The sequence below is a fragment of the Myxocyprinus asiaticus genome, chromosome 23, assembly GCF_019703515.2.
Source record: "Myxocyprinus asiaticus isolate MX2 ecotype Aquarium Trade chromosome 23, UBuf_Myxa_2, whole genome shotgun sequence".
Taxonomy (NCBI): Eukaryota; Metazoa; Chordata; class Actinopteri; order Cypriniformes; family Catostomidae; genus Myxocyprinus; species Myxocyprinus asiaticus.
In genome coordinates, this window is record NC_059366.1 from 23,252,578 (window position 1) to 23,279,440 (window position 26,863).

At 37.2% G+C, this 26,863-nt stretch overlaps 1 protein-coding gene across 1 annotated transcript; it reads left to right on the forward strand.

Annotated features, from left to right (window-relative positions):
- Nucleotides 1–8,966: 8,966 nt before the first annotated feature.
- LOC127413770 (synuclein-like) lies at nucleotides 8,967–22,542 on the forward strand. Its single transcript, XM_051651203.1, has 5 exons — nucleotides 8,967–9,236; nucleotides 12,707–12,748; nucleotides 12,876–13,003; nucleotides 14,168–14,224; nucleotides 21,015–22,542. Exons 1-4 carry the CDS (start codon nucleotides 9,116–9,118, stop codon nucleotides 14,222–14,224), a joined length of 348 nt encoding a protein of 115 aa, XP_051507163.1. The 5' UTR covers nucleotides 8,967–9,115; the 3' UTR covers nucleotides 21,015–22,542.
- Nucleotides 22,543–26,863: the final 4,321 nt, after the last annotated feature.

Sequence of the window (26,863 nt, forward strand, 5' to 3'; positions counted from 1 at the left end):
TGAGCTGCCAAGTTTTTAGCTGCCAAGTTTTTAAAGAGAGGTTTGAAAAAAGATCTTGCTTGAAAATGCAGCAATTCAGCCATAACAATGAATATGTACTATACACACACCATAATAAAAGTTAAAAGTTCCAAAACAGTGCTTTGGCAGTACCATGGTACAGTAATGGCTTCAGATGGTAATACTAATGTACATTGATATACACTGGCAGCCTAAAGTTTGGAATAATGTACAGATTTTGCTGTTTCGTAAGGAAATTGGTACTTCAATTCACCAAAGTGGCATTCAACTGATCACAAAGTATAGTCAGGACATTACTGATGTAAAAAACAGCACCATCACTATTTGAAAAAAGTCATTTTGATCAAATCTAGACAGGCCCCATTTCCAGCAGCCATGACTCCAACACCTTATCCTTGAGTAATCATGCTAAATTGCTAATTTGGTACTAGAAAATCACTTGCCATTATATCAAACACAGCTGAAAGCTATTTGGTTCGTTAAATGAAGCTTAACATTGTCTTTGTGTTTGTTTTTGAGTTGCCACAGTATGCAATAGACTGACATGTCTTAAGGTCAATATTATGTTAAAAGTAGCAAAAAACAAACAGCTTTCTCTAGAAACTCGTCAGTCAATCAATGTTTTGAGGAATGAAGGCTATACAGTGCTTGAAATTGCCAAAAAAAAAAAAAACTGAAGATTTCATAAAAAGGTGTACACTACAGTCTTCAAAGACAAAGCACAACTGGCTCTAACAAGGACAGAAAGAGATGTGGAAGGCCAGATGTACAACTAAACAAGAGTAAGTACATTAGTCTCTAGTTTGAGAAATAGACGCCTCACATGTCCTCAGCTGACAGCTTCATTGAATTCTACCTGCTCAACACCAGTTTCATGTACAACAGTAAAGACTCAGGGGTGCAGGTCTTATTGGAAGAACTGCAAAGAAAAAGCCACTTTTGAAACAGAAAAACAAAAAGAAAAGGTTAGAGTGAGCAAAGAAATACAGACATTGGACAACAGATAATTGGAAAAGAGTGTTATGGATCTTAACCCCATTGAGCTTTTGTGGGATCAGCTAGACTGTAAGGTGTGTAAGAAGTGCCCGACAAGACAGCCACATCTATGGCAAGTGCTACAGGAAGTGTGGGGTGAAATGTCACCTGAGTATCTCGACAAACTGACAGCTAGAATGCCAAGGATCTGCAAAGCTGTCATTGCTGCACGTGGAGGATTTTTTGATGAGAACTCTCTGAAGTAGTTTAAATTTTTTTCAAATTGTAATAGTAATTTTTCACATTATTAATGTCCTGACTATACATTGTGATCAGTTGAATGCCACTTGAATAAAAGTACCAATTTCTTTCCATAAGAGCAATATCTGTACATTATTCCAAACTTTTGGCTGCCAGTTTTTACCAAGGTACTTGGTGTTACTACACTCACATACCATTATATTTACATGGTACTCTAATGTGCTCCAAAGTACATCATGATATCAGTTTCACAAAAGCATGGTAATACCATGGTACTTTTTGTGCAACCTGGTCTCATAGAATTCTGTTACTATCGCTTCATTTTATTATTTGCATTACAACGGCAACTATATTTACAAACTTCTTTGAGCTTGATGAAATTATGCGGTAGCTCATTGAACTTGCGATGCAAAGGGGTAAGAGTACTGAAGAGCATGTGACATATTAGCCGAAAGTGTCATATAAGCACCACAAAATTATGTGGCTGCTGCGGCAATTGCATTTTCTATCTCACATTTTCCGTTTATGACACTAACTGTTAGGTTTAGATGTAAGATTTAGGGTAGGAAGCCTTAAAACCTCATTTGTTTGAGAGAAAATTTTACTCACTTTTAGTGCAACACAGGAGACATTCCACCTCAGTACTGCTGCATGAGTAATTTTGCAAAAATTATTGACACTTGTAAATACCTGTTCATATTGTTTAATTTGTAACGTTTTTAAATATACTTGATGAAAATGTTTTTGAAAGCAACTCAGCTTAACTAATGCAATTCTTATGTCTAAAGTATTAGCTTTTATAGGCTAATATGAAAGCTCTATGTGTGACAACATGTGAATGTCACCATCGAGAATTTTTAGAGAAAATTGTCACTATTTTAATGTGTTATCAAAGGCCCGCAAGATCCAAAATTTTACTTTTGGTACAAGCCAAACACTGTCTCTTTAGTGACCACAGGGAAGTGGAATGTCATATGAAAGGATGGCAATTTTCCCTGATTCCCAATCTCAAAGCAGATCTAAAGCACATGGTTGCCCTGAACCTGATGACATTAGGGCTGGTTGCTTCATCACACTGTTACAATAACCAAAATCAGCTGATCAGTTTTATAAGCCACAATGACTCCTGTTGCAAGAGAGCGAGAGAGAGAGAGAGAGAGAGAGAGAGAGAGAGCACGAGAGAGCGAAGTCAGAGAATGCAGAGACAGGACCCAGGCACAGAGTTGAAGAAATAAAAGGGAAAAACTCATCCAACCAAAACTCCCACAAGGGGGAAAACAAACATAAACAACCCCGTAGGGGAAAAAGGTAATCCAGGGCTGGGGCAGAACGCAGTGGGGAACAGGACCGACTGGACCAGGTAGGGATGAACAGGGACGAATTTACAAAAATAGGACCAACCGACTGGAACGCACACAAGACTGGAAACAAGATGAACTGCCACTGGACAGCAAACACAAGGAAACTAAAATAGGTAGAGAAATCAAATGGGTTAACAGGGAACAGGTGAAGCAAATGAACTAATAATAAGCAAACAAGGAGGTGGGGTATGACCTAAGACAGAGAGAAATGTGGTGATACAGAAACACAACAAAGCCACGTGCTCTCACAAGAGAAAACACCCGAATGGCATGAGCGCACATCGCCAAGACAATAAGGCATGACAACAAACAGAGCAATGCCAAACAAAGCCATGCCATGCATTTTCACACTAAACGAAACCTGAGCGTACATTGCGAGGCAAATGTCACACGATGCATGCAACAGGCGACAAAAACAAGACTGGACACCTGTGCGAGAGTTCGGCCACACACAAACCGATTTCTCAGACTGCAGTGACCGAACCTCAGCACAACTTGAAGACAGCTCGTAACCCGGGCGCACAACGCAAGTGCGACATGAGGCACACCCGTGTTCACCAGAGACAGACATAAAATATTGATGCGAGTGCATGCTGCCAAGATGACACAAGCGCGATACACCCACGTCAATAACAGACAGACATGGAGCATGAGTGTCCGGATCCCGACACAGACCAAAATCGAACCAGACAGGAAGTCAGGACACAGACACTATACTCCAGACTTGAAACAAGACAGACCGAAGAGCGCACGGCAGGGAATGCTACTGAAACCATGCGCTCACACAAAGACAGACAACGAAACACAAGACAGACATGGGATGATGATGCCAGATAACTAAAAAAACATCAGCAGAAAACGCGCTACATTTACTCCATTACATTTACTTGAGTAACTTTTTGGGAAAAAATTTACTTTTTTTACTTTTACTTCTTTACAATGGGTGGCGTTACTATTGTTACATTACTGGGTTTAATTTTAATTAATGTGCAATTTATTGAGAGATTATTGAATGGGTTTTTTACCAGAGCGGAAGTTCACACAGCTGCAGGCGCTGAGCTGCTGTCACAGACTGTCACTCAATCAGTGCTGCAGCATCAAACTCTTCAAAGTGAAACACTTTCTTCACTCCACACAGTGAAAAAAATAATAGTTTCATCATGCAATGCCTTCATTTAACACCAAGACAAGCGGATATTTCAAGATTAAAATCACAACTCCAATTTAAGGCAGCATGCTGAGGTTTTGGCTCTAATGCTAACATGGGCTTTTCTGTGTAATGTTACATTTTCAGGGTGATAATGTAAGTGGGCTCTTATGACATCAGTTTTTAAGTGTTCATTTTTAAATCAGTGCAGCAATATATCAGTGCACTTTGTCCCGCGTCCCACATGTAATAAGCAGTATTTATGCATTTACTCCACGCCCTCGCGGGGGTACTGGAAACTATCGCAGCTACTTCAGGCGGATTAACTGTATAAATCCATGTAAACATCCAAGTTAAGTGTAAATCACTGCCATTCGCGTGATCGACAACTGGAGCGCGAACAGACAGCATTTCTGCGCGTGCACAGCGAGGTGCGTGGGGCGTGTTAGTGTGAGATGTGCGGGCGCGAGGCGATCGTATGGCGAAGAGAGTGGCTGTGTCCGAAATCGTTCACTCATTCACTTTCCTATATAGTGAATGGCAGTGAGTGCACTATATCTCAGCAGCGAGTGAACGAAATGAGTGAGTGAATTCGGACGCTGACGTATACACAAAGGGTCGGATCTCTGGGGCTGTCACAGAAACAACATCACATATGAACTTTTAAAATACTTGGGCCTTACTTGTTATTCTTATTTAATAATATATTAATACAATAAATCTTCATTCTGTTTGTCATTTTTTATATAAACTGTGTGTTAATATAAAGAGTAAACACATTTGATCAAATAAAGAGTACATTTTAAAATGTATCTGTATGTTTTGTCTCTCTATATGTTATTTTATTTTAATCAAGTAATGATTCATCAAAAAGTAATTTAATACATTCAGCATGAAATAAAACATTGCAGAAGTGAAGGAAGCAGTAAACTCCCAGCTTGTATGTCTTCCCCGTGGTGGATTGTGGGCAATTAACCATTGTTGAGTGTACATCAAATGTACACTTGAAATTAGAGTGCATTGTGGGTAATAATGAAAGTAAGGAACGAGTGGCTCACTCAGAATTCAGACACTCCTATAAAATGGCGGACACTCGAAATAATGCACTATATAGTGGATAGGGGGCAGTGTCAGACACAGCGAGTGTTCCGTGACCGGAGTTGGTGCCCTACGTAGGCTGCATACTCTGCGTTTAGAGAGCGGTACTGCTGTACAGAACTAATAATCTAAATACTTATGACACTGAAAACTGTAACTACACTGAAATAAGAATCCGCACAGGACTTTAAAAGCTATGAAATAGCTAAAGAAGGCATTAATAAAGCATGATCTTGCTTTGGTTTATATTTCAGCATTATATATAATGTCCTTGTGGGACCATACATACAATCCAAACATCTCTTCTTATTGACAAATTCATCCAGATCTGACAAGAGCCCTTAAAGGGATAGGTCACCCAAAAATTACAATTCTCATTATTTACTCACCCTTTTGCCACCCCAGATGTGTATGACTTTCATCTGCTGGACTCAAATGAAGATTTTTAGAAGAATTTCTCAGCTCTGTAGGTCCATACAATGCAAGTGAATGGGTGGCAACATTTTAAAGCTAAACAAACAAACATAAGTCAGCATAAAAGTAATCCATAAGACTCCAGTGGTTAAACCAGTATCTTCAGAAGTGATGTGATAGGTGTGGATGAGAAACAGAGAAACAGATCACTTTCACATTCTTCTTCTTGTGTTTTTGGTGATTCACATTCTTCTCTGCATATCGCCCCCTGCTGTCTAGCAAAAAATGACAAATATTGATCTGTTTCACAACCACACCTATCATATTACTTCTGAATACATGGATTTAACCACTGGAGTCTTATGAATTACATTTATGCTGCCTTTATGTGCTTTTTGGAGCATCAAAATTTTGGCCTACAGAGCTAAAATATTCTTTTAAAAAGCTGAATTTGTGTTCTGCAGAAGAAAGGAAGTCATACACATCTGGGATGGCATGAGGGTGAGTAAATGATGAGAGAATTTTCATTTTTTGGTAAACTATCTCTTTAAAGTGATAGCTCAGCCATAATTTAATATTCTGTCATCATTTCCCCACCCTCATGTTGTTCCAAATCAGTGTGACGCTTTGTATTCTGTGGAACACAAAATATGTTAGACAGAATGTTAGGGACTGACAGTCTCAGTCACCATTCACTTTCAAAATTAAGAGAAAAAAAAAAAACACATTCACTGAAAGTAAATGGTGACCAAGGCTAACATTCTGTCTAATATCTTCTTATTGTGTTGCATGGAAGAAAGAAAGTCATACGGGTTTGGAACAACATGACGGTGAATGATGACAGAATTTCCATTAATAATAATTCTGTAGTACATGTTAAATGTATATTATGTAATGGAATATAGGGGAGTTAACGTCTATTATGTCATTTGTGAAAGTAACGAGTTACTCACTACTTGAGTACTCTTTTAATTGGATACTTTCTTACTCTTACTCAAGTAATTATTTATGTTAGTACTTTTACTTCTACTTGAGTAATTATTTTTTTGAAGTAACTGTACTTATACTTGAGTACAGTTTTTGGCTACTCTACCCACCTCTGCCTTCATGTATATCAACCCGATAGCGCTGAGTTCCAAGCAGCCAGTATTAGATTACATTTTTTCATTGTTGTGAGAAATGCAAGAAATGCAGTATGTCTATATTTAGACATACTGTGGAGATCATCTAATTAACTTAGACAGGACGTCATCATAGAGGTGGATAACGTGATTATTGGTGACCAGATGTTATTTCTGCTGAGCGAGTTCTGTCAGCAACTGAGCAGCATAACAGGAGGTATTGTTAGCAGTCTTTATGGTATAACCAAGAAGGTTAGTTTCTGCTTTTATGCCTGCATTAATGATGACTTACAACTATTGCATTAATACTGTCATGAATCAGTATATGTTATCCGTGTTAACTTTTTTCTCGTGCTTAAAATCACTGGATGCTAATTCATAGGGCCCATTTGAGCACTCCTATTTGAACTTATCTGTCAATATAAAGGCATTAATAAACAGATGAATCTGTTGAACCCCCAATACCACCATCATATGAAAAAAAGTTTTGTAAAGTAAACTAAAAATTTGCTCCATAAGGTAACATCTAAATAAACTGGTGTAATTCAAGACAAAAATATTATTTAATATCAAGGGATCAAGGTTTTTCAGGTCAGAAAGGTCCAATCAGACAGAAAAAAAGTATCTTTCTCCATTGAAAAGTAGTTGTAAATTCTGCAAGCAACATATAAAATATTGCAAAATATTGCAGTGTACTTAGATTTAAAGTTCCTGCATTTAATTACATCTGTAGTTACACTATTAACCTTGCCCCTAACCCTAACCCTACCCCAGCCCTTACCCTAAACCCTAACCCTATCCGTACCTCAACCTCAGTAGCAGCAAATGTGAATCTTATGAGAATATGTATTTACACAATAAATACATTGTACTGCATGTATTTTAATGTTGGTACATAGTAGTTAAAGACACCTAATATAAAGTGGGACCTTAATTTTAATATAGAAAATATTTTTCCAGTGAACATTTTTGGAGGGCTCTTAAAAGTGTTAAATGGACTTATTTTTCCTTGTCTACACACTTTTTATGTCTCAGCTCATAATAATCGCTAGTGAAGGGCTTGGAACTTGTTGTGTGTGTTCTTGTGGTTCCATCAGCCAATAAGTGCAGTCAGCATGTTAGGAGATAATTTTCCTGCGGCTCCAGAGTGACTATTAGTCACATGGCATTTATGGCTCTGCTGAAAAGGTTCCTATATCCGGAAATGAATTCCCATGAGTAAATATGGCAGCATACAGAACACATGCTTCAGCTGAGCAACTAGCATTGAGAATGGAATGCAAACAACTTTTTCCAGGTATACAGAACCAACCTGACTACATTATATAGGTTAGACCAACATATAATGTGTCATTTTTGAGGTGCAGATTAGGTAGAAATAGCTCCTTAACAGCTTTATGCTTTCACTTTTTACAGTGTACAATAAATGTTGCAAAGTGGTGGCAGGATCTTGTAACCTTATAATGCAGGACATCAGAATATAATATGCCTGAATCTTACAATTCAGAGAGGAGCAGTGGCTCAGCAGCTCACAGAGGGATTTAACCTAATGCTTATATAAGAACTATACATCAGTGTTCGTTTTTAATTAGTCAACATGATGTACATCTATGATGAAAAATTTATTCAATGGATTGTATGGGATGGAAAGAGAGCGTTTATTTATTGGAGTTTGTCAAATCAAATCAAATCAAATCAAATCACTTTATTCAAAGTGAAAGTTTGTCTTTCATATACTGTGTGCCATGCACCATAACTTGATCTAATTAAGGCTATGAGGCTTTTTCTTAATTTCACTACTGTATATATTACAGTCCATGGCCTGGCTTTTCATCAGATTTAAAGGTATGGTGTACATTGAAGAGCATCCATATTAGATTACAGCAAAGACATGTATTAATACACTCATATCAGATGATTGAAATTCTTACTTGATGAATATGACAGGCTCTGGGACCTTCAGTTTGATAGGGCAGATATTAAAGGGAAGTTGCGAATAGTTATTTCTTGTTTTAAGCATAAACTTCACTAAATTTGCTAGAGCTTATATAATTTTACTTCAAATAAATGTATCTTGTTTTCAAGAAATAGTTCACCTAAAACTTAAAATTACATCATCTTTTACTTACCCTCATTTTGTTCCAAACCCATTTGACTTTCTCTCTTATGTGAAACACAAATAGAGACATTAGGCAGAATTTTAGTGACAGATTAGAGGATGTCATTTTTGGATGAACTAACTCCATCCAATTCTTAAAATTCACAAGCATATGTTTGGGAAGGATTAAGGGAAGAGGTTGGTTAATAGTTTTATGAAGCCGTGCGATTTAATCTAGCACTATGTGAATCTCATTTATTATGGGTGGCTGCAGAAAACAGGGCAAAGTGAACATGCTTTCTTTTTGTGGATTCCATTTCTCGGCATTCCTTTCACCCACTTGTTATTATACCCCCTATCTCTCTCTCTTTATTCTCATTTTTTCTTGCCCATCCGCTTGACTACTCCTCTTGTTAAAGGTGTCCCAATCTGTCTGAGCACTGAGTGCCCATCCCACTCTCAAAGGAGCTGCACACACACCAACAGCCAACACACACTCTGGCAGAAGCACTTACCACACTGGCAGGCGCAGAGCTACGCACACACAGCTTCATCCACCAGCTATAAGACAATAGGCAGTTCCAGCTGAAGGACATAAAGCCAAGCTTAGAGCTCCAGCATGGATGTACTGAAGAAGGGATTCTCCATCGCTAAGGAGGGAGTGGTGGCCGCTGCTGAGAAAACCAAGGCCGGGGTGGAGGAGGCAGCTGCCAAAACCAAGGAGGGGGTCATGTATGTGGGTAAGTACAGATCCAACTTAGGGGAGAAAAGTGAGACAGATTCGGAACAACAGTCATGATATTAATACAATAATTCTCTATTCAAATTCTCAAAGTCTCAAAAATGATTTTATTTTTCAGGTAATTTTGCGTAATATAAATGTAAAGTATTGAGAAAGGAAGTTATCAAGAAGCAATATTTAGACTTGAAGACTTTTTAAAAAGATACATAAATACAATATGCATCATACTAAGCAGTAAATGTTGTTTTTGCTTATGATATGTAATGGAAAGAAAACTAAACATCAGTTTTGGATCTTAGCTAACAGAATTATTTGTCACTGATGATTACAGTCCTGAAAAGGGAATGAAAACCAGGGCAATAAGGATAAATGTGGGGCATGAGCCCCTTATTACATGTGACTACTGTGTTCAGTCATCTTGTCACAGTAAGTGAACAACACTGAGCATTCAAAGGCATACTAGCACTGTCCACTTACCTGTCTCCTCTTATTTTTGTAGATCACAAACTTACCTGCCTGAACTGAGTCGCAAGCAATGAACAAAACTAACCCAGAGTTAACATACAGTACACACACACAGACATAGATAAGAATAGATAGAAAAGAGCCCCTTGCATGGTTCCTTGAGTCTTCATCTTGGCATTCCTACTGTGGTTTTCTGTGTTTTTACTGTCAGGAATGAGTGGGGAAGAAAGAGATGAAGATAAAGAGATAAAGACGGAAGTCAAGGACAGGAGGAAGGATGCACTTTCTGTAAGGGCAATAATCATTCAGGAAGCAATAAATCTGAATTGACCAGATGCTTTCAACAAGACAAAAATAGAAAAGCCCAACCTGTTTATTTTACATCCATAAAACTCAATTTGATTATCATGTTACCAACTTGTTCAAAGGATCTTTTAACTATAGCCTGTGGGACACTGTATATATACGTCAAAATGTATGTTAGTGTTTCTGCTACAATCTGATTACATACTGTATGTACAGTAATCTACAGTATCATATTACATGCAATTTGGATTATGTAATTGGATTATTTTAAAAAGTACTTGTAATTAGATTGCATTACATTTTAAAATATGTGTAATCATATTAATTCCATTTTTAATGATTACATTACATAGATATGCTTTGAGTGTAATTTACTTATTATGCTTCTCAATTTTAAAAGAGCAGTCTAAACCAGAGGCCTAGTTAGGCTACATACATACAGTACATACATTAAATTAAAAATTCATGCAAGTTATCAGCTTTTGGTCTAAGCATTATTTGTAAAGTGGTGGCAGCTAAACTGTTTTTGATAACACATATTTTCTCCTTCGTTTTGCTTTTTAAGACTATGATCATTGTGGCACACACCACTGTATTGCCATTCCCTTCCAGTCCACTTCACATCTACTCCACAGATACCAGGGTCTGCCCGGGTCAATACACAATCTTTTATGATTCGTAATGGCTCTCAGTGTGTGTACACACCAGTGAAATGCGCCTGCCAGTATGGCATGGGGGAAAAAAAAAAAAGAAAAAAAAAACCTCTGCTTTCAGACTGCTTAAGAGCTTGATGTAAACCTCCACATCAGAGGACGGAGAGACTGCTTAGTGCCAGTTTTAGCAAGAAACAAAACTGTCAAATCCCCGGAACATGCTGCAAGAGCCATGGAAGATGCCAGAAATGTGTGTCTACTGTATGTGTTGGAGTGTCAGTGCTATAACATGCTGTTTTATTGATGCTGTTTGTTCTTGGACAGGACAAAAGCATGTTGTGGTGGTGCACATCATCATGAGAAAGTCACAGCTGCAAAGCCTACAGTGTGTGTATGTGTATGTGTATGTCTGTGCTTGAGTTTGAGCCTATAGGTGTGAATGCTCACAAATAGACATTCAGCTTAATTTGAAAAACAGATGACTTGGGGTGGTGAGTCTGTATTGAAGCTGGAGGTTAAAAGGTTTTTTTTTTTTTTTTTTTTTGGCAGGTAACCTAAAAATGTCCTTTGTGTGGAAACATCTAAATCAATTGCTTTTTTTTTTCTTCTTCTTCTTTTTTTTTTTTTTTTAAGTCAAACATATGACTAAATTAACCTAACTACTTTACTTTACTTTACTGTAATCTATTAAAATGTCTCTAAACTGTACTTCTCATAGAACACTGTTATATACGAATAATTCACATGTCTGGCTGCATATGCATTTTCATAATATATTGAAGATTCTCAAACCTCTCAAGTCTTTAATTTTAAATTATCTTCACATATAGATCACACTGAGCTCACACAGAACTGCCACTTTACTTTATATAACACCAATTTCATCACAAAACTGTGTGAGGATGGTCCAGATTAATTATAGTTTGCAATGAATTAATTAGGATTGGAGCACATGGGAGATGATGTAATCCACACAGTTATACAGAATATAAATTAAGGTATCATGGTGAAATCTAGATCTTGATGAAAACATGCTGTGCCATCTTTGTGGAATACTTTCATATCAACCAGGCTAAGGTTTCTCTATAATCTATGCGCAACTATATTTAGTACATCACTGTCTCTTCCTTTTAATCTTAGCAGAGCTGCAGCCATAGAGACGTTTTATGCATTTTCACACAATCTGTGTTTTGGAAGTAACATCATATTGCAGCAGTGGTTGGGTGGTGGTAATATTTTCCATCTTTATTGATTATGACATCAATAACGTAAGATTCCAGGCTTTTGTATTTGTTTTGCAAGCAGAGGCCAGGCCCTCAAGAATGTGTATGTTTGATAGTAAATCAGCTCTTTGTCCAGAACAACAAGGACAATGTCATGCCTCTCTTGAGGGGTGCATTTGTTTGTCTCTGTGTGTCTCTCTAAATGTGTGTATGTTGGAGGGGGCACTTTTACAAACACATTGCTGTGGGTTTAAAGATTCTGGGAAGGAACAGAGCTCAGGCTTGTTCTGTGAACCACTCGTGTGACAGAGATTCAGTACTGAATATGCCAGGGCTTTTCAGAGGCCAAAGTGGGTTTTTTTTCCCACTGTTAGCAGAGTTAACATTCAAGAAGCATCTCTGAGTAGAATAGATGTTTCCTAATCTGTATCATGCTTAATAGCACTTAATGGTGCCAATCTATGCAGCCTGTAGCCTGAATGAAGATCAGAGGCATTTTACTGGCTACAATTTGCTAGAGGCTCTTGGGTATTAGAGAAGGTTGGACCTTGCACTGCCAGAAAAGTATTTGTGCAGCAGAGTATGTGTATGGATCTTAGGACAGAACAGGAAGGACTGGAGCCAGACTTGAGAGCATCAATTGAGTAGCAGACATCTGTCTAAAAATAAGATGAAATTGAGGAAAATTGTTTCAATGAGCTCCATTAGAATAAAAAAGTTTGCAGAAAAAAGCATTTGTTTACAGGAGGGCCTGACTGGGAGCTTAACATAATTTCATCCTCCATAACTTTGCAATACACTTTTCCTTTTATTTTTGACAGGCACAAAGACAAAGGAAGGTGTTGTGACAAGTGTGAACACAGGTAAAAAAAAAAAAAAAAAAAAGCAAGTAGAAACTGATCTACTTACTGAAATTTATTTCTCCTAAAATACCCTAATCTAAGAAGAGTCCCAAATCAAACTATAAGAGCACTTTTTTATATGTTCTAGTTGCCCAGAAAACAACTGATCAGGCGAATCTTGTGGGTGAGGCTGCTGTGGCTGGAGCCAATCAGGTGTCAGAGAAGACAGTGGAGGGGCTGGAGAGTGTGGTCGCATCCACTGGCCTGGTCAAACCGGTGAGGACAAAAATAATCATATGTATTTTTTGGAAGCGAATAATTTGTTAAACCTTTACATCTACACAATTTGAACTTGCATCGATGTCTTGAGGTGCATAATATCATTATTATTTGTAGGCCTATATTCATTCGATACATATGCAGACATAAGATTTGAATTGCTTATTGCACTGTTACTGTCATGGATTTGGATTTTTTATTTTATAGAGATGTTCATGCTTTAAAGTGCTTTTGCTTCTTACCCAATCATGGACAGGATGAGCTGGAGAGCACACAGTTGCTTTCAAAACTTAATAAATGCATGCATGCAATAAAAGCATGTTGAACGCTCTCATCCATAAAAACTCAAACCCATCATCATTAAAAACTAAAACCTTTCCATTGGAACAGATCAACAAAATAAACAGTTTAACAAAAATATCTAAAACATTTTCATCTGATATGCTCTTGCTATTTAGGAGCAAGAAAGGCCTGCATTCTTGAAATGTCTCCTCAGTGAACCCAAAAAATTTGACACACTGCCTAACAGAGTGATATTCTTCATAAATAACTATTTTCTGAAACTTTCCAATTGTTGCTCTGCATTTTTATGTATTCTTAAGCACATTTCCAGTTCCATTCATTATGATTATAGAATCATTCCTATTCATTAAAATGAAAAAGCCCACGGAGAAACAAGCCTCGGCCATGCAACCGTTATCAGCAGCTTCTTGATCATTGGCAACATTGTACAGCAATCAGACCACCAAGACTGAACAACCCCATTCATGAACATGAGTGAAATATCCCAAAAAGCATAGCAACAAAATAGATGGAAATGAAGAATTGATACATGAATTCACAATTTCATAACTCAAACGGCCTTGTAGTGTTATAGTTCTTAGGCTTTGCAGTGGCGAATTTAGGCATGCGCGACATGGGCAGCGGCATGGAGGCACCCACACAGACAAGTGTGCGCCCTGAACTCCACCAGCCATCTAATTTACAATCACGCCCCCCAGTCAACAACTTTGGGGGCATGCTGAAGCAGGTTTCGCCCAGGGCACCATACAAGCGAGAACCGCTACTGATGCTTTGTAAAAACCTGTAGGGTTGAAGATGTGACAAACAGTGTGAACTCTTTTCCTTAACTGAGTGGTGTTACTGTCTTTCTGCCTCCAGGTGGAGTTCTCGAAGCAAGAGGGAGCTGCAGAACAGCCTGCAGATGCAGGACAGTAGGTAAGAGATCTGATAACCTCTGCATTTTTACAATAGATATCTATGGTTTTTAACATAGAAGAGAGAGCGTACGGTCAACTAGCGTGTTACTACAATAAATCACCGTTTGCGGATACCATACAAATGAATGGGGAGAGCCGCAAACTGACACCTACCTGTCGCAAAATTGTCCTTGTCTTCTTGTATTAAACAGCAATTGTATCACAGGACACTAAACACATAGTTGACTTCAAAATGATTGTTTAGTGTAAAACATTTTGAAGATTATCGGAGAGCCGGTCAGTTCATTAAGTGATGAGCTGTTTATTCAGTCTCGTTTCCACGGCAGTGTACCGCCCATTGAATGTCTATGGAACTGCCGCGTTATGCATTTTTACTAAACTTGTAGGCTCCCCTTGACAGAGGGGCTCTGACAAAATGGCATGAGGTGTAGGGAGGGAGACCATTCAAAGAGAAGTTGGGGACAAAGTTTAAAAAAAGCTGAACATGCTTCAAAAAGTAGAGAATAGGATGCTCAAGCAATACCACATAATAGCACTCATATGATAATACCTTTTTTGCTTGTTGGACTGTTGTATATAGGCCTAAACATACAACAGTACAATCATACAAAAGAAGTTCCTATCAAGTAACTAATATGTAAGACACAATATCGTCAGTAATTGGTATATTCCTGTTCTGCTACCGAAAATACTTACAAACAGAGCTAAAGCCAAGCAACGCACAGAGTGAAGTGCCGCGGCGCGAACACAAGTGGAGTGATACACCCTGGCTACGTTCACACAGTAAGTGTTTGGGATTGACACAGGGGTGGACTTAGCACTAGGCAAATGTGGCCAACCGCCTAGGGCCCCCAAAAGCTGAGGGCCCCCTAAAAATACAAATTATATTTTTATTATTATTAATGCTGAAACTTGAAATATCGCTGTTATAACACCAATATGATTAATATTGCTGTTAATTTCAGCACCGTCAATGCAAGCATCCCGCTCAGATCAGGCCTTAATGGAATATCCCAAGGTAGTACACAACTACGCAAGTTCGTGGAGGTAACAGGCAGGGAAATCTCAGGTGCTCCAACTTTAGCGCATGGATATGGATGCACTTTCAGGGTTAAGGTAATGTAACCTCTGCACTGCGCACTGGTCACACGGCCGTGCTCTAGATCCACGAACCACAATTTTATGTATTGCACGTAAAAAAGAGCGGCAGAAACTGAGAGGTGATCACTTAAAATGTGAGGTATTATTCTTTTTGCCCTCAAAGTCTGTGAATGTCTAGATGCTTTACTTATAGAGGATGAGTTTTCGTAGTGGTGAGCTTGTGACTGGGAAACACTGGATTCAGCATGTTTCTGAGATTAAGAGAAACACCACAGTGGGATGAGTTCCTCTAATGGCCTATTCAGATTAGTGGTCTATATATAAAGTACCACAGTGTATATGTTAATAAATGTATTTATTTAAAATCAAATTATTCGTGTTTTTTTATTATTACAAACCAGGAATAAGAAACTAGGCCTACATATTCTGTGGTGTTTTGGAGTTTTAGAATTTAACATGAAAATTAATAGTTATAAAATATGTTATTATATCAAAATTTGTTATGGATAAGGGTTTAGTTAAAATGTGATTATTTGTTATGCTCTCCCATAAAAGTTGGCAGAAAATCCATTCTAATTGGCTGGCTGCTATAGGCAACTCTTGTGAGAGGCTGCTACAATGAGCACCTCTGAGAAAGAACTAGTCTAAAACTTTTTTATTAGATTTGTCAAAGCTTGCAAAATGTATGGCATTGAAAGAAATTAAAGATTGTCATGATTATTTGAATGAACTATCACTTTTATGGCATACCACAGTAAATAATAAAATAATAATAATAATAATACAGAAAATAATAACAATGAAGAGGGCCCCATTCCTGTACTTTGTCTAGGTCCCCCAAATCACTAAATCCACCCTGGATTGACAACTGTATTTACTTACAGGTGTGAGTCTTGAAATATAAGTATACTTCACCTGTACACGTTGGACTGTGTACAGTCCGCGTGACGTAATTTTCATCATCAGCAGTGTCCGCGGACGTCCGCGCAAAGTGTCCACGTGCAGCCAGATTTTTCTGTACGCGCGGACAAACGCACATGCTCAAGGTTGACTGTTGTGACAGAAGAGTCCATTAGGTGGCAATATGCACAGTTGGGTGGTACTGTCAAGCAGTAGTCATAGAACATATCCTCCTCCATCGTTTTGTTGTTGTTGTTCTTGCTTCATCTAATGGTGGATCCTCTGTTTTTCTTCTTCTTTATCCTTCAGAGCGGATGTCCTGTAAATGACATGACTTGGTGCTGCCCTCTAACGTCTGATAGAGTATAACAAAGCAATTGTACTGCGCATGTGTCGAACGCGTCCATTCGCGCTCATCCGAGTGATGTATACTTTCACAGCTGTAAGCACACAACTGTGTGTGAGATGGAATGGAATGCGCAAAGTGAATTATACCTGGGCAATAGTGCTTCTTTAGCTCAGATCAAGGTATAAAAAAAACCTCAATTTTTCCGGCTAGTTCCGCTAATGCGCATGCGCGTTCACGAGATGACCGACAGACGTCTGTATCTAAAAAGTGATTGGCTCTTTACCTGAAAGGCGGGACTTTTCTACATACGTTGGTCATTCCAATTTCTCCCATTCATTTTAATAGCAATGGTCTGTCTCTGCTAAACAGTCTCTGATTGACATTTAAAAGGCTGTGCTCTTTATTTTGTTTCCCATTAAAGGTATTGTTCACCCAAAAATGAAAATTCTATGTATGACTGTCTTTCTTCAGCAGAACACAAATAAAGATTTTTAGAAGAAGATAGAGCTCTGTCAGTTCCTTATAATGCAAGTAAACAGGTGCCAGCACTTTGACGGTGCAAAAGTCACATTTAGGCAGCAATAAAGTAATCCATGCGACTCCAGTCGATCAATGAATGTCTTCTGAAGCAAATCGATACATTTGTATAAAAAATAAATCGATAATTAAAACGTTATTAACATTTAAAAAGCGCTTTCTGCCAGCAGTTGATGCACAGGTTTGGAAGGGTTACTTTTGAAATGTATTCCACTAAAGATTACAGAATACATGCTGTAAAATGTAATTTGTAACGTATTCTGTTAGATTACTCAAGGTCAGTAACGTATTCTAAATACTTTGGATTACTTCTTCAGCACTTGCAGATTTTTTCACTTGTTTTGACTATAAAAACTCTGCCAGTACAGTAAGACAAAATACACATGTTAAAAATACATTCTCTGAAAAACCTAAATATCTTATGCAGTGTTGTTTCTAAAACAAGATAAATCAAATTGATCTTGTTTTGAGGATTTTTAGATATTTCTACAGGAAAACAATACAACAGTTATTATCAAGAATATGATTTTTGCCCTAATATCAAAGGTATTACTAGAAAAAATTATCCAAAGTGAATTTTTTGATAAAAAAATATGATCATGCCTGGTAACATGTAAAATGGCTAGAAATAGCATTTTAGCTTAGCGTAAAGCTGACAATTTACACAAGGTTTATTTCTTTTTCTTCTGCTCCAAACTTATTTCAAACTTCTCTGTCTACTCGTATGAATGTAACACATCATAAGAAAGTGTTTCACCGCTGTTCAAATGCACTTTGGATCGTATCATTATATATGTATAAATGTTTTCCATCTGAAAGGATTAAATACAGTTGTGCTCAAAAGTTTACATACCCTGGCAGAAATTGTGAAATTTTGGCAGTGATTTTGAAAATATTAATGATCATGCAAAAACTATATTTTATTTAAGGACAGTGCTCATATGAAGCCATTTATTATCACATAGTTGTTTGGCTCCTTTTTAAATCATAATGATAACAGAAATCACCCAAATGGCCCTGATCAAAAGTTTACATACCCTTGAATGTTTGGCCTTGTTACAGACACACAAGGTTACACACACAGGTTTAAATGGCAAATAAAGGTTAATTTCCCACACCTGTGGCTTTTTAAATTGCAGTTAGTGTCTGTGTATATATAGTCAATGAGTTTGTTAGCTCTCACATGGATGCACTGAGCAGGCTAGATACTGAGCCATGGGGAGCAGAAAATAACTGTCAAAAGACCTGCGTAACAAGGTAATGGAACTTTATAAAGATGGAAAAGGATATAAAAAGATATCCAAAGCCTTGAAAATGCCAGTCAGTACTGTTCAATTACTTATTAAGGGATCTCTTGATGCCAAGCCAAGGTCAGGTAGGCCACGAAAGATTTCAGCCACAACTGCCAGAAAAATTGTTTGGGATACAAAGACAAACCCACAGGTAACCTCAGGAGAAATACAGGCTGCTCTGGAAAAAGACGGTGTGGTTGTTTCAAGGAGCACAATACAACGATACTTGAACAAATGAGCTGCAAGGTCGAGTTGCCAGAAAGAAGCCTTTACTGCGCCAATGTCACAAAAAAATCCCAGTTATAATATACCCGACAACACCTTTACACGCCTCACTGCTTCTGGCACACTGTAATTTGGAGTGACGAGACCAAAATAGAGCTTTATGGTCACAACCATAAGCGCTATGTTTGGAGAGGGGTCAACAAGGCCTATAGTGAAAAGAATACCATCCCCAATGTGAAGCATGGTGGTGGCTCACTGATGTTTTGGGGGTGTGTGAGCTCTAAAGGCACGGGGAATCTTGTGAAAATTGATGGACAGATGAATGCAGCATGTTATCAGAAAATACTGGCAGACAATTTGCATTCTTCTGCACGAAAGCTGCACTTGGACTTTCCAGTACGACAATGGCCCTAAGCACAAGGCCAAGTTGACCCTCCAGTGGTTACAGCAGAAAAAGGTGAAGGTTCTGGAGTGGCCATCACAGTCTCCTGACCTTAATTTCATCGAGCCACTCTGGGGAGATCTCAAACATGCAGTTCATGCAAGATGACCAAAGACTTTGCATGACCTGGAGGCATTTTGCCAAGACGAATGGGCAGCTATACCACCTGCAAGAATTTGGTGCCTCATAGACAACTATTACAAAAGACTGCACGCTGTCATTGATGCTAAAGGGGGCAATACACAGTATTAAGAACTAAGGGTATGCAGACTTTTGAACAGGGGTCATTTCATTTTTTTCTTTGTTGCCATGTTTTGTTTTATGATTGTGCCATTCTGTTATAACCTACAGTTGAATATGAATCCCATAAGAAATAAAAGAAATGTGTTTTGCCTGCTCACTCATATTTTCTTTAAAAATGGTACATATATTACCAATTCTCCAAAGGTATGCAAACTTTTGAGCACAACTGTATTAAATGAAACAAATGACAATAAAATGCAAAGTAATCTCTTCAGTAATGAAAATACTTTTTGAATGTAACTGTATTCGAATTACCAATGATTTAAATTGTAACTGTAGTGGAATTCAGTCACTTATATTTTGTATTTTAAATACGTAATCCTGCTACATGTATTCCGTTACTCCCCAACCCTGTTGATGCATCATGTAGCTGTCGCATGACATACACGAGAATTCGGAAGCTGCGCTTATAGACCTTATTCACGCTAGTGCCATCTTTGATTTTTTAATGGGAATGACAACGAGGCTGTGAGGGATAGACTTAAATCTCTTCAATGGCAGGCACGGTATAAAGCTGTACAATGCTCCTAGATCACATCTGATTTTCCACAACTCATGTTGTCTGGAGTTCTTTTTACAGTATACTGAATGTTCTTGGACAAATATTTTATCAATGTTTTGTCTGCGGAATGATCCAAAAGCACTTTAAACTGCAGTACAGCTCTCACAGCCTCGTTGTCCTTCCCATTAAAAATCAAAGGTGGTGCTAGCATGAATAAGGTCTATTTAAAACAAAAGAATGAACGTCATGCGAGAGTTTGGCCATTTCAAACAGCATCAGAGCTCTGGACAGAAGTGCCAACTTAAAGTTAAAAACTTTTAATTATCGACTATTTCTTACATAAACCTATCGATTCGCTTCAGAAGACATTCACTGATTGACTGGAGTCGTGTGGATTACTTTTATGCTGCCTAAATGTGACTTTTGGAACATCAATGTGCTGGCACCCGTTTACTTGCATTATAAGGACCTGACAGAGCTCTATCTTCTTCTAAAAATCTTCATTTGTGTTCTGCTGAAGAAAGACACATCTGGGATGGCATCAGGGTAAGTGAATAACAAGAGAATTTTCATTTTTGGGTGAACTATTACTTTAAGAGTAATAGTATGTGTTGTGATGCCTCATGCCTATCAAATCTATGTGATGCCTATCAGATCTAAACAAATCCTTTGGAATGTGACTTAGACTTCAGGGACAACATGTCTAGACAATGGCAAACAATGCTGGCAGAAGTTTGGCCAACTGTTTTTTTTTTTTTTTTTTTCAAAGACTGAACAAAAACATTACTGTTTATAATTATCTTAGAGTGTAGCTACTGTTTTTATCTAGGACAGTCATATGAAGGCAAGACTGTGAGACCTTGCCACTTTCACCAGTTAATTGAATATACAGTCTTACCAGACAGGTTTTATGTTCGCAGCACACTACATCATAGCAATGTGTACTTAGGCTCAGAAATAGTTATAATGCCAACAAGAAAAAGGAAACAAAAAACAGGTCTGGTATAAAATGTACCTCTGTGTTTTAAATGCAGCAGTTTTGCCACTTCAATTCAAAAATATTTTACCACACCCTGAAGAGTAAACAATAGTATGTCTTGCCTACCTATGTACTGTAATCGTACTTCTTGATTTCAGGGTGATGTTGTGATGAACGCCCGTTGATGACGCCTGCCGTGATGCTCTGCTTCTTTGCTGAAGAGGAGAGAGCTAATTAGCTGCTGGCCATGCTTGAATATTATCATTGCTAAACCCCTGATGGACACAAAATAATATCCTACTTCACAGAAAACAAATAAACCATGTTTTTCTCTTTCTCTTCACAAACAACCTCGACTTACCTCAAGTTTACCTCCTTCCTTCACACAGACATATAACATATACAGAGTTACTCATGTAAAATCTGTTTATTATTTAGCTATGTGATATTTACCTATAGTGTGCAATGCACCTAATTACCACATTTGTGACAATATTACATGCATGTGCTTGTGTTTTGGAAATTCTTATAAAAACAAAGCCTGTCTTTCTTGCCTGCCTTTAAAACAGGTGTCTACCAGTTTTCCTCCATCCAGTACAATGAGGTTACTTGGATTAGATGGATTATAATTATTTCAGATACAAAAACATTTGAGTCTATGCACACTGTCAATCTATTGTCAACTGTTGTTGCTTATTACATCGTAGACAATGTTTGAGACCAGGACCAGAAGACAGATCGTGAAGCTATAGTTTAAGGAATATTCAGAGTTCAATATAAGTTAAGCTCAAATGACAGCATTTGTGGAATAATATTGATTACCACAAAAAATTATTTTGACTTGCCCCTCCTTTCTTTAAAAAACACAAAAATCTGGGTTACAGTGAGGCTCTTACAATGGAAGTGAATGGAGGCCAATATATAAATGTTAAAATGCCCACTGTTTCAAAAGATTAGCCACAAGACATAAACAATATGCGTTAACATGATTTTAGTGTGATAAAATCAGTTACTAACCTTTTCTGTGTAAAGTTACAGCCAATTTTACAACATTGTTGCCATGACGATGTAATGTCAACAAACCATAAAACAACAACTTTATAGCTTAAATAATACATGCGTTTTGATAGAATTAATGTAAGTGCTTTTATAAAATTATGAGCTTCATATTTCTGCTTTTAAACCCTCCAAAAATTGGCCCCCATTCACTTCCATTGTAAATGTCTCAATGTAACCTCAGTTTTTGCTTTTTTTAATTTATTTGTTTAAGAAAAGGAAGGATGTTTAAAAATATTTTGTTTTGCTAATTTCCATTTTGTCACAAATGCTGTCGACTAGCTCAACTTGTATTGAACCCAGAATATTCCTTTAAGTCTGTTTAGGTATTCTTAAGTATTATCTTTATTAATCAGTATTAATTTAGTGATCAGTATTGTATTAAGGCTTTGATCATGTTCTTTTATGTACAGTTGTTTGCTAATCAAAATATGCAGGTTGCTAGGTTTCAGATTCGTTGATGTCTGTGGAAACCATGCATGCTGCCACATGATTACATTAATTTTAACAAGCTCATAAAATTCATGTACTTGACTCATTTCTCTTAAAGTCTGAAAAGACAGCTGATTTATTTTTAAATACTCTATCTGTAATATATTCAGTTTTTTGAAAAATAAAATAAAAGTATTATTCTCATTTTATTCTTTTCTCTTTTTTTCATTTAATTTTTAACCACTAATCCAGTACAGCGACTCAGAAATAAATATCAGCCTGGTTATTGCTATGCAAAAATAATGTCGAAGGAGAATCACCAAATCCAATATCACAGCAAAGTGTTTGTACATGAAATTTTTTAGTTTTTTTCCCAATCAATAACAAATATGTTCTTTACAAAAGAGGCAGGGCGAGCTCCACCTCAAATACTGTAAAGCTAAGAATTATTGTTTAAGAATACCAACAAACATCAAGGTACGTCATGCACACCCTTCCCAAACCAGAACACCTCTCCCTCTCTTCACCTCCCCATCTCAACATATCTGCAAACGATATTAAAAATGCATCCAACCAACAAACAAACAGTTCATGGTGTAAACTAAAAAATATAATATGGCCATTGTAATTCACTGAAAAGCATTGTTCCTCTAGCAAAATGTCAAACTTTATACAATTTCCATGCTGTCCATGTGTTATCCAGGCTTTTAAAATTACAGTCATTCAGCATTTTCCACATTCCAGTTGTGGGAGGAGACAGAGATATCTGTCACTGCCCATAATTTTCCACTTGCTCAGAGGGATACCGTGTACGCCAAAACATAAACAATGTATTGATATCGGGGATACTAACAACATTTCTGTATCTAAGTGGCCAAGCTCTGCTTGACTGAGCATTTCATTGGATTTCATTTCAATTTGGCCATGAATCAATATTATTGTTGTCAGAATAACAAAACTATTCCCCAACAATCATTCTTACTTGCTCCAAACCCTTAAAGAAAAAAATGGTTAGAAATGTACATGCTAGAATGCAAATATAACATGCTAAAATGAATTCATCATTATCAAGTGACTCTGTCCTCAAATTTTAACAACAGATGGGTTGTATTGAAACCCTCACTAATCCTTGGACATGAAACAAGGTGAACCAGTCAAGCAAGATTACAGTATGTCTGATGAGGACATTTTTCTACTCCACCCAAGTTCAAGAAGCCAATAGGCACACATATCTCTGACGTGCTTTCACAGAGCACCAGCCTTAAAATAAAAACTGCCCACTTCTGCCCAAAACATAGATACATTTACAAACACTTGCAAACACAAACAGCTGGGGACTCCACAAATATGTCTTTCCTTTCAGGCTTTTTGGGTAATAAAGCAGCGGACTCATTTGTAGACCAGGCTGTGGACAAAGCAGGTGAGTCCCACATGCGTGATCTTAAAGAAACCTTAAAACTATTTTTGTATTGAAAATTCTCTCTGTTTTTGTATGTTTCTTTCTTGGCTTTGTGTACCAAGACACTTTATGTCCTCATTTAACCAGCCAAGTTTTGGGTTTTACTGTACTTTTCAAACTGAAAGGAGACATAACCACAAATGTGGACATTTCCAACATTTTTGCTGAGCAAGTGTAAGGACAAAAGTGACAGTTAATTGGTCACTTAATTGTAAACATTTATTTTGTTTATACGTTTTAGCTGAAAATAGACTCAAGTTTGTCGAGATTCTTTCAAGAATCAATAGATGAAAACCTAAAACAAACTTTTTTGGTCACACCTTATTTTACAGTGTTTATGTTATTGTGTATTTACATAGGCAGTTACTGAGTAAGTAAAACTAATTAACTACATGTATTTACGGCGTGATTATTTTCTAGAGCTGCTTGTACTTACATATTGTTATTACTAATTAATAATAGTAATGTCTTACACAGACACCTTAAAATAAAGTATTTCCACTTTTTTTCTTTTATTGCTAATTAGCTAACCTGATATTCTTTTCAGTAATTTGCAAATATTTATTATTCAATAATAATAGTAAGATATATTACCACATGAAATAAACTTTCCTGTAGGCAAGTTCCATTCTTTTCAGCTATTCAAATTTTTTAGCAGTATTTCACCTACAGTACTTCATAATTGTTTTCTGTTTTTCATCTTATTTAATATGACTGCAATGTTTGTTCTCTAAAAAGGCACTACTTGAAATATTGCTTGAGAATGCAGTCAGTCCTGTAGCCATGCCAATCTAAGGCCTTAAAAGGTATCTTTAGACATCTAAAAAAAATTAGACCCTTTTTTGGGCAGGAAAAAGGCACAATCTGATCTCCCCTGACACTTGATTACAAACAATATCATGCATCTAAAGTGCCTTGTAATAATGTTCCTGTTTAATTCTCATAGCTACTGTGGCCAAAAGGAAGGTGAAGGAAACAATTACTGGAAAGAAACAAGATAAGCCAGATAAGACAGGGGGCATGGGAGGCCTTTTCCCATCTGAGGAGGACAAGAAACCAAAGGAAAAGACAGGGGGTGGACTGTTTGGTGGCCTCCTTAATGCAGAACCAGGAAAAGAGGAGAAGAGCAGTGGAGGCGACAGTAGTGAGTTTACTTAATCTACCTTTGCCAATAATGAAAAATTACATATTTATGACTCCATATATGTCTGTTTATATTTGTTCAAACTTCTAGAGATATAAAAGATGGTCAAGCACTATGTCAAAAAGTCAAAGCCTGATGAATCTCTTCATATCTTATAAGAACAACTAGAATATGCACAAATAGAATAACTCATTTCTATGTTTATGTTTGATTAGGTTTCAATGATGCACTGGATGACCTTGCTACTGAGTTTGCAGATAAATGATGATCTGTCAATTGGGGAAAATCTCTTTGCATGAGTTCTGTACACAGTTCTCCAGCCAGGATACTCTACCTAACATCAGCAGGGTTTTCAGGAACTAAAACAACATAAGAATATATTATTTTTTTTCTTTTGTAAATAATTTTTGGTGAATTTTGAACAGATGTCCATCTTCAGCTGGATCACTACTATAAATTACTAGAAAACTACATTTCTTTTAGCTATTATGTTCAAATAACTTATTGCATGTTTTTTTTTTCAATATCATATGAGATTAAGATGTGTTTACTGAATAAAAAAATCTAATTTTAGCCACCTACTCATTGCATTTTTATTATATTAGTTTGCAAATCGAAGATTTTCCAGGTTTATTTGTCAAACTACAGTGCATTCATAAAGTATTCAGACCCCTTCATTTTTTTTTTCACATTTTGTTAAGTTGCATCCTTATGCTAAAATGCTTTAAATTATTTATTTTTTCACATCAATCTACACTCTATAATGACAAAGCAAAAACATCTCTCCAGAGATGTTCGATTGGGTTCAAGTCCAGGCTCTGGCTGGGCCACTCAAGGACTCAAGGAGAGTTGTCCCTAAGCCACTCTTGCATTGTCTTGGCTTTGTGCTTAGGGTCATTGTCCTGTTGGAAGGTGAACCTTTGGCCCAGTCTTTGGTTCTGAGCACTCTGGACCAGGATTTCATTAAGGATATCTCTGTATTTTGCTGCATTCAGCTTTCCTTCAAAGCTTTCCTTTTCCTTCCCCCAGTCCCTGCCACTGAAAAACACATGCTTCGTTGTTGGGATGGTATTGTGCAGGTGATGCTCAGTTTGGCCGGGCGGCCAGCTCTAGGAAGAGTCCTGGTTGTTCCAAACTGCTTCTATTTAAGAATTATGGAGGCCACTGTGCTATTGGGAACCTTCAATGCAGCCGATTTTTTTTTGTTGTTTTTTTTTTTTGTAGCCTTCCCCAGATCTGTTCCTTGACACAATCCTGTCTCTGAGCTCTGCAGGCAGTTCCTTTGACCTCATGGCTTGGTTTTTGCTCTGATATGCATTTTCAGCTGTGAGACCTTATATAGACAGGTGTGTGCCTTTCCAAATCATGTCCAATCAATTGAATTTGCCACAGGTTGACTCCAATCAAAGTGTAGAAACATCTCAAAGATGATCCAGAGAAATGGGATGCACCTGAGCTAAATTTCAAGTTTCATAACAAAGGGTCTGAATACTTATGTCAATGTGATATTTTAGTTTTCCTTTTTAATACATTTCAGGTAAAAATCAGGTTTTTGCTTTGTCATTATGGGGTATGGAGTGTAGATTGATGTGAAATAAAATTATTTAAAGCATTTTAGCATAAGGCTGTGACATAACAAAATGTGAAAAAAATGAAGGGGTCTGAATACTTTATGAATGTACTGTATATTCTTCAAAACATTTCAAAGGAAACAACAGTGCAAACTAGAAAGTTCTGGAAAGGTATTCCTTAGTAAATCATCTGACACGCTGCACGTTTTCATTTACATTTGATACGTTTTACAATAAAAGGCAAAACAGAGGTTAATTCCCTTTCGAGAAATGCGAAGTGTGTTTCATATTAAAGGCCAATATGTTCAAGGAAATAAACATTTGTTCCCAATTATATGCCCAATC